The sequence below is a fragment of the Amblyomma maculatum genome, chromosome 11, assembly GCF_055883805.1.
Source record: "Amblyomma maculatum isolate TAMU_Amacu chromosome 11, ASM5588380v1, whole genome shotgun sequence".
In the NCBI taxonomy this organism is placed as follows: domain Eukaryota; kingdom Metazoa; phylum Arthropoda; class Arachnida; order Ixodida; family Ixodidae; genus Amblyomma; species Amblyomma maculatum.
This window is the reverse complement of record NC_139354.1, coordinates 162,720,902-162,739,528: the sequence shown is the minus strand read 5'-3', so window position 1 is coordinate 162,739,528 and position 18,627 is coordinate 162,720,902. Positions and strand designations below refer to the sequence as shown.

General features: G+C 45.5%; 1 protein-coding gene across 1 annotated transcript in view; it reads right to left on the bottom strand.

The window, feature by feature from the left end:
* RyR (Ryanodine receptor) overlaps positions 1-18,627 on the bottom strand; it is a 1,181,579-nt gene that overhangs the window by 800,843 nt on the left and 362,109 nt on the right. Inside the window, exon 41 of the mRNA XM_084584752.1 lies at positions 17,534-17,894. Within this exon, the coding sequence (XP_084440878.1) occupies positions 17,534-17,894 (361 nt within the window). The remainder of the gene's footprint in view (positions 1-17,533; positions 17,895-18,627) is intronic.

The window sequence follows — 18,627 nt, the reverse complement described above, 5'->3', positions numbered from 1 at the left end:
ACGAGAGAGAGTGCGGCTGGCATAGGCTATTACTCGCTCAAACCCGTCTTGATGCTGAACAAGGACCGCGCCAAGACCGATACTACTGGCGTCAGTGTGTACCTCAGTGTCAGCCGCTTCATCGAAGTGCGCCAGAACAGGGGATGTTTGAAGGCGCTCACGAAGCAAAGAGAAGGCCATCTGCTGCTCAGAGTTCCACACAAAGGAGGTGTCCTTCCTTGTAAGGCGCGTCAGAGGTTCTGCGATCTGAGAAAAGTCCGCAATGAAACGCCGATAATATGCGCACAGGCCGAGGAAGCGCTGAACAGCCTTCTTATTAGCTGGAACGGGAAATCGTGCGACGGCAGCAGTCTTATCGGGATCCGGGCGCACCCCATCAGCGCTTACAACATGGCCGAGGAACTTGAGTTCTGTATACCCGAAGTGGCATTTCTGGGGCTTCAGCGTGAGATCAGCAGAACGGAGGGCTTCCAGGACAGCTCGAAGGCGTTCGAGGTGTTGATCAAATGTTTCGGAAAAAACAACTACATCGTCCAAGTACACAAGACAGATCTGCCACTTGAGGCCAGTGAGGACGGTGTCCATCATCCTTTGGAATGTAGCTGGGGCAGAGCACAATCCAAATGGGAGTACTTTGAATTCATATAGGCCATCTGGAGTGACAAATGCGGTTTTTTCTCGGTCTCTTTCGTCTACTTCGATTTGCCAATAGCCGCTTTTTAAATCAATAGATGAAAAATACTTCGCACGTCGCAATCTGTCCAGTGAGTCATCGATGCGCGGCAACGGGTATACATCTTTCTTTGTCACATTATTCAATTTTCGATAGTCGACGCAAAATCGAAGAGTGCCGTCTTTCTTTTTGACAAGGACAACTGGTGAAGACCACGGACTTTGTGAAGGCTGCACAACACCATCATCCAGCATCTCCTGAACTTGCGTCTGGATCACTTCTCGTTCTTTGGCAGACACACGATAAGGCTGCTGTCGTATTGGGCGAGCGTCGTCATAAGTAATGATGCGATGCTGTGTAATGGGCGTTTGACGAACCTTCGAGGAAGAAGCAAAGCAGTGCTTGAAGTCTAGCAGCAGTTGCTCTAAAGCCCGCCGTTTCTCCTTTGACAAGTGACAGTTAATGTCGATGTTGTCAAGAGATGGCTCGTTAGTTTCTACTGCCGTGGATGCAAAACAGACCGGATCGTGCGCAACATGGTCAGCAAAAGCGATAGCAGTCCCCGGGAACAAGTGTCGGTACTCATTAGAAAAATTTGTGACAAGGAGTGCAGCCCGGCCATTGTGAAACGACAATAAACTTCGGGGAGCGCAAATGCCATGAGCAAGCAGGAGTGTATGGTTCGCCTCCGCTACAGCATCACCGGTACGGAAATCGTCACAGGTAACTTCCACAAGAGCACTGCTTCGCGGCGGCAGCGAGACGCTCTCAGCGGAAACACGAAGTGCGTTATTGCAAGGACTGCTACTATCTTGTTCGGTAGACTGTCCCATCGAAAACGTGACGAGTCTATTTCGCAGGTCGATAACTGCTCCGTACTCCCGCAGAAAGTCAATGCCGAGGATAAGGTCGCGGGAGCAGTCACTTAAAACAACGCAACTAACGACGAACGTACGTCCGTTAATCTGAATGCGAGCCGTGCACATCCCCTTTGGAGTAACTATATGACCGCCGGCGGTTCGAAGGCACACACCTGGCCAAGCAGTGAGCACCTTCTTCAAAACAGTCGCCATGCGACCACTCAAAATTGAATAATCGGCACCGGTGTCCACTAAAGCATTGACCGTAGTGCGACCGTCTAAAATAACCGGAAGGTCCAGAGAAACGCTTTTTGCTTCCCTAGGTGACGGTACCAGCAGCTCGCGGTCGGATCGAAGCGGCGACGACGGGAGGTCTTCAACGCAGCGACTACCAGCGGCCTCGCCCCCGAAGGTCGCTGTTTTCAGTTTTCCCGACCAGGGCTAGACGAGCGGCCTTGGTCCTCTCGCGAGGAACCGTGAGTGAACGAGGAGGAGCGCCTTGGCGAAGGGGAGCGGGGCTGACGCTGCGAACGAGATGAACGATGCTCCGCCAGGTACTCCTCAATAACTCGGGGCCGTTGACCAAACCGGGGAGGAGGCGAGTCGATGCGGAAGCCGTGGAGACCGAGGCGTCGATACGGACAATCCCGGTAGAGATGTCCTGGTTCACCGCAGTGGAAGCAAAGCGGACGGCGGTCAGGCGTGCGCCAAATGTCGGCTTTGCGTCGGGGCAGCGGGCGATTGTCGAAGTTCTGCACTGGCTGCACCGAGGGCAGCGGAACTGTAGGTGACGCGAGAATGGGCGGTGGTGAAGGGGGAGCCTGACTCTGCAGAACTTCCGCATATGTGGGACGATTGTCGGTCCCCGACAGCAATGGCGGGCTCGGAACTACAGGCGAAAGAGGGCTCTTGAGTGCCTGCCGCACCTCCTCCCGCACTATAGCAGAAACGGAAGATGGCGATTGCTGCAGAGGGCTCCAGAACTTGCTTAGTTCTTCGCGCACGACGCTGCGAATCAGTTCGCGCAATGCATCGGGATGCCGCTCTGAAGATGCAAATGATTCCGCGGTTGTGCGTGTATGAAAAGGTCGGTCATAAGCCACGGCACGTTGGTGTAGCACCTTTTCCATTGTGGTGGCCTCCGCAAGGAATCCGTTTACAGTCGAGGGTGGGTTTCGCACAAGGCCTGCGAACAACTGCTCTTTCAAACCCTGCATCAAGTGCCTGACCTTTTTGTCCTCGGACATGGCGGGATCGGCTCGCCTGAAGAGGCGCGTCATGTCCTCGACGTATGCTTGGACACTCTCATTCGGCCTTTGGATGCGAGAGTGAATGGCACGTTCTGCATGCTCGCGACGATCTGCGCTAGTGTAAGCCTCGAGCAGTTGACGACGGAATTCCCGCCACGAAGTTAAAGCTTGCTCTCGGTTCTCGTACCAGATACGGGCGCCGTCCTCAAGGCTGAAGTAGACGTTCCTTAGTTTGGCAGCATCGTCCCACTGGTTGAATGCAGCGACACGTTCAAACTGAAGGAACCAATCCTCCACATCCTCAAAGAGGTCCCCATGGAAAGTTTTCGGTACCCGAGGGGCCTGCAAGGTGTAGTTACAGGCCGGTGCGAGGCCCGTCACCTGCTGCGCAGGAGCACTAGATGTCATGGCGGCGGGTGCTGGCTGAAACTCCGGAGACAGTCCCTGGAGCCGTCGACTGGAGCGATGCACGGGGGTGTCCAATGGTACAGGGCTGGCGCGACGTCTTGTAGATGGAGATTCTTGCATAGGCGATCGTTTTACCCAGCAGCTCCACCAGAATGTCACGTACACGGTGACTAAGGATACCAATGATAGCAGGGGGTAGCCCAGACACAAGAACACAGCAGCACAGACACAAACGTGTAAGCGACACTTTGTCGTCCTCTTCAACTTCGTCCTCCTTTTCCACCTCAGTCATGCGCCACCTGGCAACGCTAGGTGGCAATATGATTCCAGAATTTTCTTGCTTCGCCTCTAGAGGCATCGTGCATGTCAGCCATCCAGCGATCGGTGGACTGCTTTATTTTACTTTGGACGAGGGCCTGCACCTCAAGTTTCTTTTGTCGATATGATTCCCATTTTTGGTCGATTTCCTCCTGAGATACCTGTGCTTTCTTTGCCACTCGGTGTTCCCTTGAAGCAGCCCGTCGTTGTTCAATAGCTTCTCTGATTTCCTTATTCCACCAGCTCCGTGGCTTCCTCTTTCCATTCCAGCGGTTTTGCTACTTTAACCTCCTGAATTTTCCTCCTTGTGAGTAGTTCTACCTGTTCATAATCCCAGTCTTCCATGGGGCTTGTCTCTATTGCTTCCTCTATGTCTGCTGCTATCTGCGCTATTTGATCGTCGTTTAATTTTGCGTTTACGGTTTGTCTAAGTTCCATTTCTCTTTTCATCAAGGCCCCCCCCCCATCTGCAGACTAATACGTTTATGATCACTTCCCAGACTACACTCCCCTTCTTCGTCTATTTACATTTTTGTGACCTTGCTATAACTTTCCTGCGACATTAGACAATAGTCAATGGTCGTCTGCCTGTTGCGGAATTCCCACGTGATTTGGCCTTCACATTTTGTTTCTCTATTTACTATAACTAGATCGTGTCGCTCACAGAAATCTAGCATTAGCTTCCCGTTACAATCCGTGTATCCATCCAGATCGTCGATGTGGCCGTTCATGTCCCCCAGTAGAATAATATTGGCCCCATCTCCAAACTGGCTTATATCGTCACTCAGACATTCAACAAGATCCTTGTTTTCTTGCCTGCATTGGTGTCCTGTTCCTAAATAAACTACCCCTAGCCATGTCCTTATGCCGGCAATTGTTCCTGATACCCAGATATGTTCTTTACAGATGATTTAATTCTTTGCCAATTTGTTCCCTGGTGTATCAACATACCTACCCCTCCAACCTTTTTTTCCGTTCTCGTTCTGTTAAACCCTTCGCAGACGTAGCCTTCTATAAACGGCGGATCTTCTAGATTCCTGAAATGAGTCTCGCAAAGAGCGCGCACACCTATTTTGTCATCCTTCAAATGGTTTTCTATCTCTCGCCATTTCGCTCTTTTTCTACCTCCTTGCATGTTTATGTAGATGATCCTAGTGTTAAATTTCTTTTTTGTACTTTTCTTTCTCGACATCATCCTTGCCATTTTTTGGGGCTCAGCCTCCGTTATTACACTTTCTTCTGCTTCACTTCTAACTACACTCTAAAAAAAAAGAGTGTAAAAGGAGGGTAACTTCGGGATTTATGCTATCTGAAACCGCATGGCTTAAATATACCCTGCGCAATCACCCGCACGGAAGACGTTAGTCTCTCTCGCATGACTTTACACCATTTCGTCCCTGCAGCTCAAGCAAAAAAAAGTTTGCCGCTTGTTTCTTCTTTTTTTTTTTTATGATGGTAACCGGTTTCAAGCTGGGTGCGGCTGTGTTCCTACTTCCCGTCCGATGTCCTTTCAAGAGCTACCACAAAAGGACCCCTCGTTTTTCCCCGGAGGAGGTGGGGAATCGTCGAAAGTTGGGAGCATCTTATCTTCTTACAAAAAGCGGTGCCTCCCCCCTTCACCCCCCCCCCCCCCCTCGACACCCGTCCCGTCTTTTGACTCCTACGCGAGCTTGACCGTGGAGAGAGCAAGGCCGAACTCAGAACAAGGGCGGACAGACAAGTGTGTACGCTGCAAAACAGGGAGAAAGGGGAGGTGAGGGGGGAGTGGTGGTGAGACGAGAAGCGAAGCAGTTGCTTTTTAGTTTTGTTGCTTTTATTCTCAACGCAGCGTCACGTGTTCGTAGTTGCTTGAGCCTGCCTGCGTTCCCTGCGACTCTGCTAGTCCGAGAAGACGACGACGGCGATTGCCGCACGAGTCAGCGTTCGTGCTCTTTGTCGTTGGTACTCATCTGTGTTTTTAGAAAAGTTCGGTTGCTCTCAGCGATTATTTCATCGAGTGCGCTCATCGATGCCTCACTATGAAACGTGAAAGTGTGAACTTCGGAATGAAACGGCGGATGGCTGGTCGTCGCGGTGGTGGCGTTCCAACGGATCCTTGGCGCCAATTTCAGCCGCGCATGTAAGTGACGTTTTACATTTTGTTTTACGTGTTTTTCTCTGCTATTTAACTTGGCCTGAACATGTTTTGTTATTGCTTACGGCCGCGACGCTGCTTGTTTGTCTGTGAAACGGCCTCTGAGCACGACGTCTTGGATCCCAACCTGAGCATACCACTCCCTCAGTTCAGACTGGAGGAGCGGCGCATCCCAAAATTTTTAGATGGTCACGACCTTTTTGCGGGATGTTAATGGTGCATTTTTAGTCGTCTACGACGCTCACAAGCATATCCCGCGGTCGAAAGTATGCGTCGACGAGCGCTAATGCAGTCCCGGTGATACGCATTGACGTGTTTGCATGCCGCATTATTTTTGCTCGCTGCCTACAATCGATTTTGATCGTCTGTTGTTGCTGCTTTACGGGAACGTTGCCATAAATGCGGGAGAGCATGCAGGGTGATGGGTTAAGTTTACGGTTCTTTTGCCAGCAACTTGTACGTTCGAAGGCAGCGCGCTTGATATCCTAAAGTCACGCTTTCAGAACGCCGATTTAACCCCGCAGTTTTGAGCTGATGGCGTCGAGACCAGAGGTGGGACCGAGCCGATTCGTGTACATGTATACTGTCGCAGTGACGCAATGTGCAGGAAAGACATTTCTCACGCTTTTTTTTTTTTCGCTGCAGGCTCAAGTCCTTCATCTCGTCTGCGCAAGAACGTAGACTGTCGTTTCTTCAAAGAATTTGAAACTAGTCTCTGCTATCCGTGCTGGTAAGTCCAAAGCATTGTTTCCGTCCAGAAAGGGGCGTTTAAATTGACACGCGCACTTTTGTGGCACATATTGCTGATCACTGACATCTGCCTCAATGTATACCGCTTGGGATTCTCGTCGGAGAATATTTATGTCGCGTGCCATGTGTGTGTCTCCTTGCGTGTTGCCATTTTCGCTCATGCCGTGCAATATGGTGCACGCCCAGACAGTGACTTATCAATTGAGTTTCATTGTGTTTAAGGGCGTGTGCGAGTTAATGGTGTTATTTAACTTGCTGATCACTTATGTTAAAAACTGATAATAAATATTGGACTCGATCAAATCACTTAACAAGTGAAAAATCTGGGTTAGCTGGTGACCAGATGTCTTCAGCATTGAAGCAAACCATGTGTCACCCCTTCTCTGCTTTAAGACTGACTTTCTTTTTGTAATCGGTACATAAAAAGACCAGCGCAAAAAAAAATAATAATTACGGGGACAAAGGAACAAAAAATGACAGGACGGGCACTGAAATACGTTTTGTGTTCCTTTGTACCTGTTTTCTTTTTTTTCGCTGGTCTTTTAGGGTGTAAGTATGAACCAACTGGCCCAAACAGCTATTTTGATTAAATGTGCTAATTTTCGTTAGCGAGCTAAGGAAAATTTTTATATCACTAATATTTTTCATTTGGGGATTTGCTATAGTTTCTACTCAGCTATTTCCATTCTGAACTTTTCAGCCTCCTGACCCATAGAAAGGAGGCTATGCCTGACCAATAACAACACATTCTTTTCCTTCTGTAGTTTCTGTTGTCAGACATTGTGTTATACTCATTACTACAATTCACTGGTACTGAGACATTCCCTCATTGAAGTTAATGTGTATTGTCATTGTGCTAGCAGTTTGTCATAAATCTGCTATTCTAGTTTATTTAAGCAGTTATTTCGACTGTAAAGAGGTGGCAGATATTGTTACAGATATATCTAGGAACAGGAGTTGTAGCTTTTAAGCTCATTGTCAAAATATTTGAGTCATTGTTGTGGCATGTGTGGTGCCATTATTTTTTGTACTATAGTTATGTATGTACTAGTTACAAGTATCATGCTAATGTTATGAATGATACCTTTGCTGCAGCGTACCTGCCAGTAGGAGGAATACGGTGTAGAAGTGCTGTTACTCCTGCTTCTAAAGATCAATTTGCTTTCTTGAGCGCTGGACGACTACTTACGGCAAGATTTGTGTGGTATGTATTTTTCGACATAGCTGTGGCATTGTGGTCTGTTCATTGTTGCTTTATGTCTATCAAAGAGCATATTTTTCGATGCTGAGGAGCAATAGCCCTGGCATTACATTGATTTTGGAACCATTCAGTGCTATTGAGCAAGTTAGCAAGGGAGGAATTTTTTCAGTATGTAATCGATCTGAACATGTTGACTTCTTTTTATTGAGTGAGCTGTTAATGTATGCCTCTTTTCTTTTTTTCTTCAAAACCTAATATTTAAATTGTTTGCACTTGGTTCTCAGCAGTAAGGTTATGTTCTCTGATGGGTGTAATTTTCAACAACTCACATGCTCTTATGTTGCTAGGTATCTCCACAATAGAATCAAACTAAAAATGAAGTACTGCAGGTGATATGTAATGGACGGTATTTTAGCACTTTCAGCTTTATTGTTTCTTTTGTGTTCTTTATATTGTTTTGTGCCATTTGTACTCAGCGTATTTTCCTTGTGTTCCACCACTACCATTTAACAAATATATATATATATATGCCCCCACCCCTTATGTCATGTCTATGGGCCTATAAAGGGAGAATGAATGAAATGAAATTTGCAGTACAATTAGAACTGGATTGTGCAGCACAGTGGACATGTCTGTGGTAGAGGATAATGGTTGAATGGCTAATCAACCAAAATTGACTTAACTTTTGCATTTTAATTTTAGGGGACAGTATTATATACCAGAAATGAGGGTCCCCAATATTATAGGTGAGCCCAGTTCTTAAATTTTCTGAAAGAGCAATGTAGTTCAAAATACTGAACAAGGAAAGGCGTATTTGAAAACTATTGTCTTGCTTTCCCACATTGCATGTAAACAATGTTGCTGCACTTGGTATTGTTGCCAGAATCATGTTAGCTTCTTCTGCATCATTAAAAACACAAAATATGTCTATATTATCTGAATAAGAAATGTCAGCAACACCCTTTTTTAGTTATGTAATGTGGAAAAACCAACTTACAAATCTTTTAAAGGAATATTTTTGATGCTCATTATGTTAGACCACATAGATGATTAGGAGGGTTTTAGGCCTAGGCTCACTCATTAATAGCCTTCAATTTTGCAGTTTTCATATTGCCTCTTATAAACAAAACGAATAGATAATTAAGTCTAATCCTGAAGCTGTACCAGGTACCCAAAGTCCACATTGCTGCACAACCCACCGGCAGAGACTGCACGGGTGTCTCTTCATAGTTTATGATTTGCAATCTGTAAAGGTAAAGAACATAATCTTCGAGAAATTTGTTGTAAACACTTTTTAATAATCATTCTTGTATAATATTGGTCAGCATTTACAATTTCATTAGTTAGGCATCTAAAGAGATAAGCAGTTGACAGTTCTGGCAAATTGCAGTTTATGAGAAGTTTTATTCCTGCTGCATGTGCTGCGAGCATTACATGAAACAGCAATACATAGAATCTCAAGCTTTGTGGTTTTTTCAAGGAATTATAGGGGTATTGAAGTGTATTGTTTTTTGCCTCCTGAGCAAGATAATGTAGCTTTGAAGTGAAATGGCAGTCTCGAGAAGTTTTTGGCATCGGCATAAGCTGATGTGTGGTGTGAAACTAGCAATGAACTTATGTAAAAGTTGCATTTTATTGTCATGCTTTACATAATTCTGCATCTGTGACATCACTGCAGTAATGCACATGTGCAGAAGGTGCTTTGGATGTGCCTTGCTATCATTGCTCTTTTAGCATGAAATGTTCCATCTTTCAGAAGTGGTATCCCGCATTTTATAAGGCATAGCCTCTGTGGTATATTCATGCCTTTTTCCAGGAATGTAAACTGCACTAAAGGCAGAAACAATAGAATGGCCTTAGACATACCCCTGCAGGAGCAAGCTCTGCAGGAACAAGCTTCATTCGTTATATTCATGAGAAATGACAACGAATGCAAGAACAAAAGAACCTCCCCCATCCCTCCTCCCCCCCCCCCAAAAAAAAAAAAAAAAGAAGAAGAAGAGATTTGCAGTTGTCACTTGTGATGGATGATCAGATGACTAAAGACAGTGTAGTCTCAGGAAAACATTAACACTATAGGCAACATAAGATAATGTCATGAAGGACCAGAGACAGTGTTTTCTAGGAGGGGGAGACCATAGTGACTAGAAACAAGACCACTGGTATGGTCAGGTGTGAAAGCAAACTATAATGTTTGGGTGTTGGAGTGGAAACCAGCAAACAACAAAGGTGAAAGTGAAGGTGATAAAACAAAGTTTAACATAAAAAGCTAATGATAAAAAAAAGGAGAACTGCACGTATGAACGAGTAGAGGGAGGGGTTTTTTAAATCACATCTTTTGCCTTTATTAGGCTAGCTTCTATTTTATCAATATGTTTTCATTCATATTTCTTTAAACAACCCTCTGGGTAGTCCAACATCAGTGATGCCTATGGCTTGACCCTGCTCCTAACAAGAATATGTCTCATTGTATATTGTGTCTTATTGAGCATATTGTCAATTTTTTCTGAGATTGCAATGTGCTAGTTGTCTATGTGTGTGTTAGTGGCACAGGTAAAGCTCAGATTTGGAGAATTTTCATTGATCTATATATTGTGTGATTTCACAATTCTCATTATATAAACACTTGGAAGCCTGTACTGGTGCACTATTTCCATCTGTCTTCCTTTTTACTTGCCCTTTGTGCAGTGTTATTTTTATATGTGAATTAATTACTCCATAAGCATGTTTTGTGAGACTTTCTTCGTGAGTAACTGATTACAAGTTCTCTTTTCTATGCAGGTCAAATACGTGGTACATCCCTGCCCTGACTGTGCGGAGAAGATTATCCAGTCCCTTGCTGCAACTTCGGTGTATAATGAGGTAAAATAAACACCATGGTATGTTATCTTAACCGATTGTTCTGTAAATTCTTTTTGTTCACTCTGCAACATAACTTACGGCTTGAATACAACATGACACAGCCTACCTCACCTGAAACATTGCTCACTGTCACACTCCAGACGACACAAAGATATTGCAATGTTTCAACATAATCTTTCCTTCCAGAAAATCTTGGAATGTATTGGTTAGCTTTATTCCTGCTTCCAGTGACCAAGTTTACGATGCAGATTGGTAATAGTACTCTTGTGTGGATAGCATATATATACCACAAGATGATGCTTAGATACCCTATGTAATATGGCATTACTTTAAACTGCTTGGAGGGCAACGTTATCCTTCTCCTGGTGGTATAAGCTTGCACCATAAAGGTGCAAAACTTTGCGCTCTTTGTCGTAATATAAATTTATACTCTAAAATGGTAACTTTGCACCTGTACATACAGGATAAGCTTACGTTGTCAAGGTGCAAACTTGCACCTTTGATGCAAGGGTATGCTTATGCCATCGACAGACTAAAACATAGGCCTTTATGAAAGGTGCAACGTTATGCCTAGGTAGAATACAGTTACACTGCTTGTGAAGGTGCAAGTTTATGCTACCAGAAGCGTAATGTTACACTACATGCAATGGTATAAATACTTAGTCTTCCAAGACACAGCGTAACCTTACCCCAAAAAGGTGTTAGCTCAGCGACAAGCAGTTTACCCCCCAAAAAGACTAAGATCACACCTTTTTTTTTTAGAGTGTACCTCTGTGCACGGAGTCCTCGCGGACCCCCTAAAAAAGCTACAGCCTTGCCTGCCAGGCGCCAGCCGATCTCTGCTCCCATCCTTCTGTTAAAATGAATGCCATCTCGCTGAAAAGCCCTACCAAATCCTGCTTTATGCACCTCCCTGTTTACCTCGACCACTCCGAAACGCTTTTCCAGGCTTAACTTTCTTATGTCCTTACTAACAGTCAGCACGTCCTTTTCCAGCTTTCCGTTCGATCCTAGCACCTCCGGTACTGCGCATACAACAATCTGCGCTTGCTGTGTTATCTCCCTGATATCGTCAACTCCCTTAGCTAAACTTTCCACCACTCCTGCAGCGTCACCATTTAGGATATCGTTTAAACCCGCGGCTACTATTACCATACTGCGCTCTGCAGAAGTTTTCAACACCCTATCTTTACTCTCTTTCAACACTGCCCTCATTGTCCTCCCTGGGAAGGATGCACCTAACACTCTCTTATCACCCCTTATACGTTCCAAGTTATCTTGCTCGCACCTGCTCATGTCAGAATCTCCGGCGATAAGCACCTGGGCCTTCTCTCTCCCTCTCCCAACTGTTTGCTCCTGCTTTCGGCTATCTGTGCCCTTCTCTCTGGGATTTTCATTCTTCCTTTCTTCTTCCTTTTTTCCCGACTTCTGAGTAGCTGCTTGTAAATAACTTTGTCGGTTCGGATCCGCCTGACCTACTTTGCTTACGCCTTCCATGCCAGTGCTGGTCCAAGCCACGCGGCCCACACTGGAATGTTCGTCCTCGTTCGATCCAAGGATAATTCGTCCACTTTTTTTTTTCATTTGAGGAAGCTGTCCAAGCAGTTTATGATATTCTGCCCTTAACAAGCGTACTTCACTTTCTAAATCACACTAAACTGCCCTTTTCTCGATCAAGTCTATCTAGGCGCGCACTCAGCACTGCGTTGCCCGTCTTTGGGAGCCTCCTCGATACAGCTAGAGCTACAGCAGCGCCACCGACTTCCGCACATAGAGTAAGAAAGGGGCCCGCTACAGGAACACTAGGCCCGCTTAAAACCCCTTGATACTTTGAAAGTTACGCCAACGATTGAACTTTGCCGCCGCTCTTCTAGGTGGTGTTGCGCCGCTGCGCTACCTCCTCGCCTCCCCCTCGCCCCTTGCGCGCCCCTTCGCTGAAGGCTGGCTCTCCGCCCGATTTCCTGAACGACGATTGGTCTCCCTGCCGTTGCCCTTGGAAACCGACGCGCGTCCGGCGTTTTCCTTGTGTTTTCTTTTTCCTTCGCGCCATTTTTCTCCTAGTCTCGGCGAGCGAACATTGCGCACTGTGCTTTTATTGCAGCGTGCAAGCTCTATGCCGTGCTGTTGCGCGTACAACTGCAGCAAGCGACCTGAAGATGGTTTTGCGGTATTCATGATATCTCAAGGCAAGCGTGACGGCTTGTGCACGAGTCAATGGATTCACAAGAGTCGAAAGACATTTATTCCTAGTAAGAACAGAGTTGTTTGCGACGTCGGGTGCCTTTCTCACTCCCCGTAATAACGCGTCACCTGACGCTGCGTTTTTTATTCCTGCTTGCTCCTCAATATTTTTGAGGTGGCAGCATGTTCATTGTATAAAAATAAGGTCGTCCTCTGCAACATGCTGAATATTCTGCGAGGCTCCAAGGCTTCATCATTTAACACGCTTCGACTTCTGTACAGTCAGAAACAGGGCGCTATAATCTGCTTTTTGCTGTCAGAGATAACTGGAAAATTAGTCTCTCGATTGCATTTGTCGCGATTATGCTAGGATCCCTGGCCTCCTTCACTAAAAATCAAAATTCGGGCTTGTAGAGGAGCTAGCCTTTCCAGCTTGTACTTGTAGTGTGCGTCGGTTACTCGGGAGCAATTAATGCTGGCCCTGAAAAACTCTTTGGCAAGTAAACCCGAGGTATTGCGGGTAATCTGCACTAGTTAGGTTGTACGGCATTTTTTTTTTCAATTCTTGAATGTGTCTTGCCATGCTTCGACGCACGCGTGGGTTAAAAAGTATGCGTTCGTTTTATCAGGGATACGGCCAATGTGCAGGAGGTGTTCATATGATCACACACGCTTCACTTTGACCATGACTACTAGGCGTTGGCAGGTTACCTTCGCTTTGAATACTGGAGCTCTAAACCCGCGATTCCGCGTATTCATTTATTGCGATAAAAGTTATCCCATCGATGTTAAATCAGCCGGAATCATTGCATCAATTTTCTGTATTTACGAAACTTAAACAATCAATAATGATTATAGTTATGATGTAAAAATAGGGGAACATTTTGCGAGCGACAACACTGTAACATATTACTCATTTCAATTGTATGCAAGACTTTTTTTTCACCAAGCCTGAGTGATTAGCTCATCGCTCTATGTTCTGGCTACGTTTCACTGAAGACCAGTTTGAGCCGCCAATATTACACGAACTCGCAAAAAAAATCAGGTTAAACGCTGTTCCATCAATTTTCTCTCACCGACCTTTCCTGAAGTAAAGGAAGCCTCCTCGACAGAGACATGAACCTCGCTCTGATAGTAGTCAGTTATTTCTGTGGCTTGCTCTTTTCCCACCTCCATTTATGAGAAAACAAGAAATTATAAGAATTAAAAGTCCATGTATAGTTGTCTCGTCAGATATTATGAGATAATAGAGATATGACTGACAACGTAAGTAAATGAAAATTGAAGTATATCAATGGGTCATGGGGCGGCATCAGATTAAATGGTGATGGTTATGAATAGTGATAGGTAATGATGGTGACTGTTACGGATAATAATAGTAAATGATAGTAATAGGCCCGGATAGTGAGGTGATAGTGTTCGTTGCGGATAGTGACAGTTACGATAGGTCTCTGGCATTAGTAGATATAGTGATAGATAGGATAGCGATAGTTAATGAATTGGCAGTTATATGCTTTTTCATTTCCGCACGTTGAAGACCTATGTGCACCTTGAATTTTTTTTATTTGATTGTTGCGTTCAATGAAATCAAGCTCTTTTACATTGCGCATGAGACCACAGCATGCTTGCCCCAGAACTTCAGTGTGTCGGCAATAGGGCCCACCACTTCTCGAAGTGTACCCTCCTGTTTTTTAACCAAACGCGAAGTCAGTGAGGGGCCGCGTACTCATAAAATTATTTCATTCCTCCATCAGCATCATATCAAGACTGCCGTGGCAAACCTGTTCCTTGCCTCGAAGCAGAAAGGAACAGCTCAAAATTTGGTTTTATACAAAATTAACTAATTAACGCAGATTATCGCGGATCGTTAACTAGCACAGTGCCATTACACTTGGCCTAAGTTTTCCAACGGTATACGGTTCGATGTTGCAGCTAAAATTTAGATTTTAATTGCAATTTACTAAATATTAATTAATTTGGTTCAGTAATTGATCGAAATACATGTACAATTAACCAATAATCTAATCTCATGGTTGATCACGTGACATATACTATGCTTAGAGAGATAGCTTGACAGTCCTGCTTTGACCTTCTCTGATCTTGAAGTTCAAAGCACCAGCCTAAAAAAAACAAACACAAAGTCAGAGGCAGTACAAGATTAAGTGCACAAAGTAAAACCTTATCATGAGACTTAAAAAGTGTCTGTAGCACAGAACTCGCCTGAAAGCTTTGTTTATCAGTATTCCCCATTCAAACAGTTCTAAGAAGAAACCAATCAATTCATGAACTTTACTTTCGGCATTCTCAATGCTTTTCTCGCAATTTTTCAAAAATTTTGTGCACTCCTGAAGCGCAGACTTGGTTTAAAAGCTCGCGCTTCACTCACTGCTGCGGCCGGCCGGCGGGCGTCAAGGAGAAAAAGCGTGTCGTGCGCAGCGCTCGCCGCCGCCGCGCGAGAAGAATCGAGGAGGAAAGCGCGGCGCGGAGGAGAGTGTCGCTACTTTCAAATTATCAAGGGATTTTAGGCCCGCTTAGTGTTCCTGTATATGCTCCCGCTTATGCTCCTGTATATGCTCCCTGCGGGAGCATATACAGGAACACTAGGCCCGCTGTGCGCACAGCGGCGCTTAGCGGAGTCGGCGAAACGTGCCAGCCTCAGAGCGGGGCGCTTCAAAATACCAAATCTCGGAGGCCGGAGTGTTACTTTCAGTTTCGGTTTCTCGCATGCATCTCGTAGTTTGATACACAGGTGTTCCCGCCACTTGCGCGAAGTAGTTACCGGCATTGTTTAAAAGAGCGGAGGCAGTACTTGAAGGAATACAGAACGATGTTGCTCGTCATCAACCCACTCTTGCGCCCCTAGGGCCCAACAGGGACGCAAAGTGTTCGCACGGGCATATGGGGCTATAGATAAAGTAGAACCCTTTGAATCGGGAGGTTGCGGCGCATGCCACCTAGCCATGACAATTAATACTAAATATTCTATGTTCCGTTTCTTCGACCTGTCTACAGTCTATCTTTAATTACATACAGTACTGAAGCTAAACTTTTTTTTATTGTCGGTGCAACGCCGTCTGGCGGAGTCGTGGAACCTCGAGCTGGGCCGCAAATGGCGTCGAGTGTCCTCTCTTCATATATATGTTACTCTATGTCGCGCACGCGGTGCTGTCCCGCACATCACACCGCACTTTGAAACTGGTACGAAGTAGTGTGTCGTCGACAGCGACAACAGCGCGCGAAGCGCTAAAGGACGAGTCCCACCTGTGAAACTATACAAATTCCTTTGTCTCCGCAAAAGCTGTTTTCAAACCAAAGGGTCGCTTTCTAAGGCGTTTTGTATTACTTGGGAAAACGAAAAGTTCCCTCTTGTGCGTAAACTCAGAAATGTCGCCTCTTCACCCCGACGGCTCGGAGAAGTATCGAAATATTGCAATGGTTTATTATCACACCTAGAAGATGAACGGGTTCTCCTGAGTCTCGCTCCCCGCGTGTGGTTTGTTTTACCAATATTCTATGCTCCCTGCTTTGTGAGCGCTCTGAAACCAATGAAATCAAATGATATGCTGCTTACGACGTTTGTGACGTCATTTCTGCAACAACCGGGAAAATATCGAGGCCTTTCGGTTGAAAAACGTGCCAACAATGAAAATATGTCTCAAGCGCAATACAATGCTGCACTAATCGCACCATATTCGCGTCACAGATTTTATGAGTGCAAGCCAGATATTATCATAATCGAAGCGTTTCATAGGAACAGAAATAAACCAAGTCAACAGTTTCCTAGCTTTCAACGAGCTTGGATTTCACCTGCCTTCCGACCCAGCAACATATGCCTAATGCCTATGTTACCATGCTTGTCAGTCTACGAGCACTCGTGCCTGTGAAGAAACACCTTTTTAGAAGTTTCTGATTTATTTTACCTATTCTTTGACAGCATGTACCTATTCTGCAAGTACTGGTGCACATATGTTTTTACTGCATAAAAACACAACCGCATATATATGCTAAAGCCCATAACAATGGCCGCTTCATTTCGAAGTACTGATAATGCTTGTGCATATTTTAAACCTACTATGTACGACATTGCAATTACGTAGCTCGAGATGTACTTCCTGCACGCTGTTGTGGGAACCTCATTACGCGGACAGTGCAGGCATGAGATCTGCTCGGTACATTCTAGCGTGGTTCGATTATAATCGCGCGGGCGTCGACCGAGAACAACGTCATGGTGCGGAATCACTTCGCTCGCTCTTTTTGCTGTCCCGAGTAGCTTTTTAATTGGTTTTCTTTTTTTGTTTAGCGAATAGGAAGTGATCATATTGCGTGCCACATATTTCCACCAATTTTTGTTATCACCCGCGAAGAAGTTGGCACTTTATTGCGCTCACTGGAAGTATGAAACAGCGAACGAATCGTGATTTCCGAAACCGGCTGGTCGCGCGATAACCTTCAAATTACGTTAGACGGCAAAAGTTTGCGGGACCAATGGCAGAGCGACGGAAATGTAGGAAACCATGGAGGCTTCTTACGGAGAAGGGGCTTTAGTTTTCCACCATGCGCAAACTTCAGGCAGGGTGGAAAAGAAACCAGCGAGCGGCGTTTGTGCTTTTCTGTCACGCAGAGCAAGTTAGAAAATCATTGGTGTAAGGAAAACAGAATAATGACCTAAATGTAGGAATAAAAATTAAGCAACGGAAATGATGAAATAGTTCAAGAATTTACAATGACATTCAAGATATAGGAAGTAGGAAAAAAATGAAAGCTGAGCATGCATGTAGAAACTGCCCAAAGAGTGCGCTCTTATAATCCATCCATGCAGCCTGCAGCGCCACTCAGTGATGTTTTGGGAGAGTTGCTTATTCATTGTTTGCATAACTCGCAACAAAGGTCACTCACACTTGGTGGACCAGGCCGTCCTCGCTTAGCCCGTGAAAGGCAACCTTGCGGACCTTGGAGTTGCCGAAGGTGCGGTCGTAGAACTTGTACGCCGTGGTCACCCAGCCAACGTACACGTGGTTCGGGTCCTGGCCGGGAAACACGCGTAGGCCGAAGAAGTACTCGTCCACCAGGTCCAGAACGCTGGGGTCCAGCCGGTCGCCCGTGTCGTCGGCCGGCACAGGCGGCGGGCCGGGCGTGATGGAGGGCCGCCGAAAGCTTCCGCTCCGGTTCAGGGTTCCGCTTCCGCTGGAGCTCGTCGGAGAGGTCAGGGTGGTGGGTCTCTCTGGCACCGGTGGGCACAGAAGTTGGTTGCTGGGAGCTACGAGCGGGTAATTGCCTTTAAATTTCTTTTTTTTTTGCATGACTCATTGCAGCATGTATATATTTTATTATTGCGAATTATTGTATAAATTGTAGTAGTAGATGAACTTGTTGATCTTTTTGTGCTTCCTGAGGTCAAAAATACTGTCAAATCTTTCTCCTGCTTGCGCATGCGACATGTTCGTAATATTTCATAAATAATTTTTAAAAAATTTCATTCTGCTAGTTTGTAACAACTTTTGAAAGCTAAGTAACATCGGTAGCTAGTTTAGTTTTTTTCTTGTCGGCAGAACAAAGGGGGCTGTTTTATTATTTCGTCAAGAAACACAGCAGAATGGTTGATGAGCATTTCAGACAAACGCGACTGCGCAATGCAGCGCGAGTTTGGTTGGAGCATAGGGGCATATGGAACAGTATATGCAGATACGCGGTTGCGTAAGGTTGCAACAAACGTTCCTGAACTTAATCTGTTTGTATTTATGCTCAAGACCGAGGGTATTATTTTCCTATACCTAATTCGTTATCCGAGGTCTGTTGGCAAAGCCTTTTACTCAGTAATACTTGCGAGACATAGTGTATTGTTATGATCTGTCTCACAAGTGTTTGCAGCTCAGAGGAGAGCTCGTTCATCATATCCAGGCTGCTGGAACGCAGTCCCTCAAATATAAAGAGGAGGCGAATTTTTTCAAAAAAGCACATCAGTGGAAAACATATTTTGGATGGGAACTATT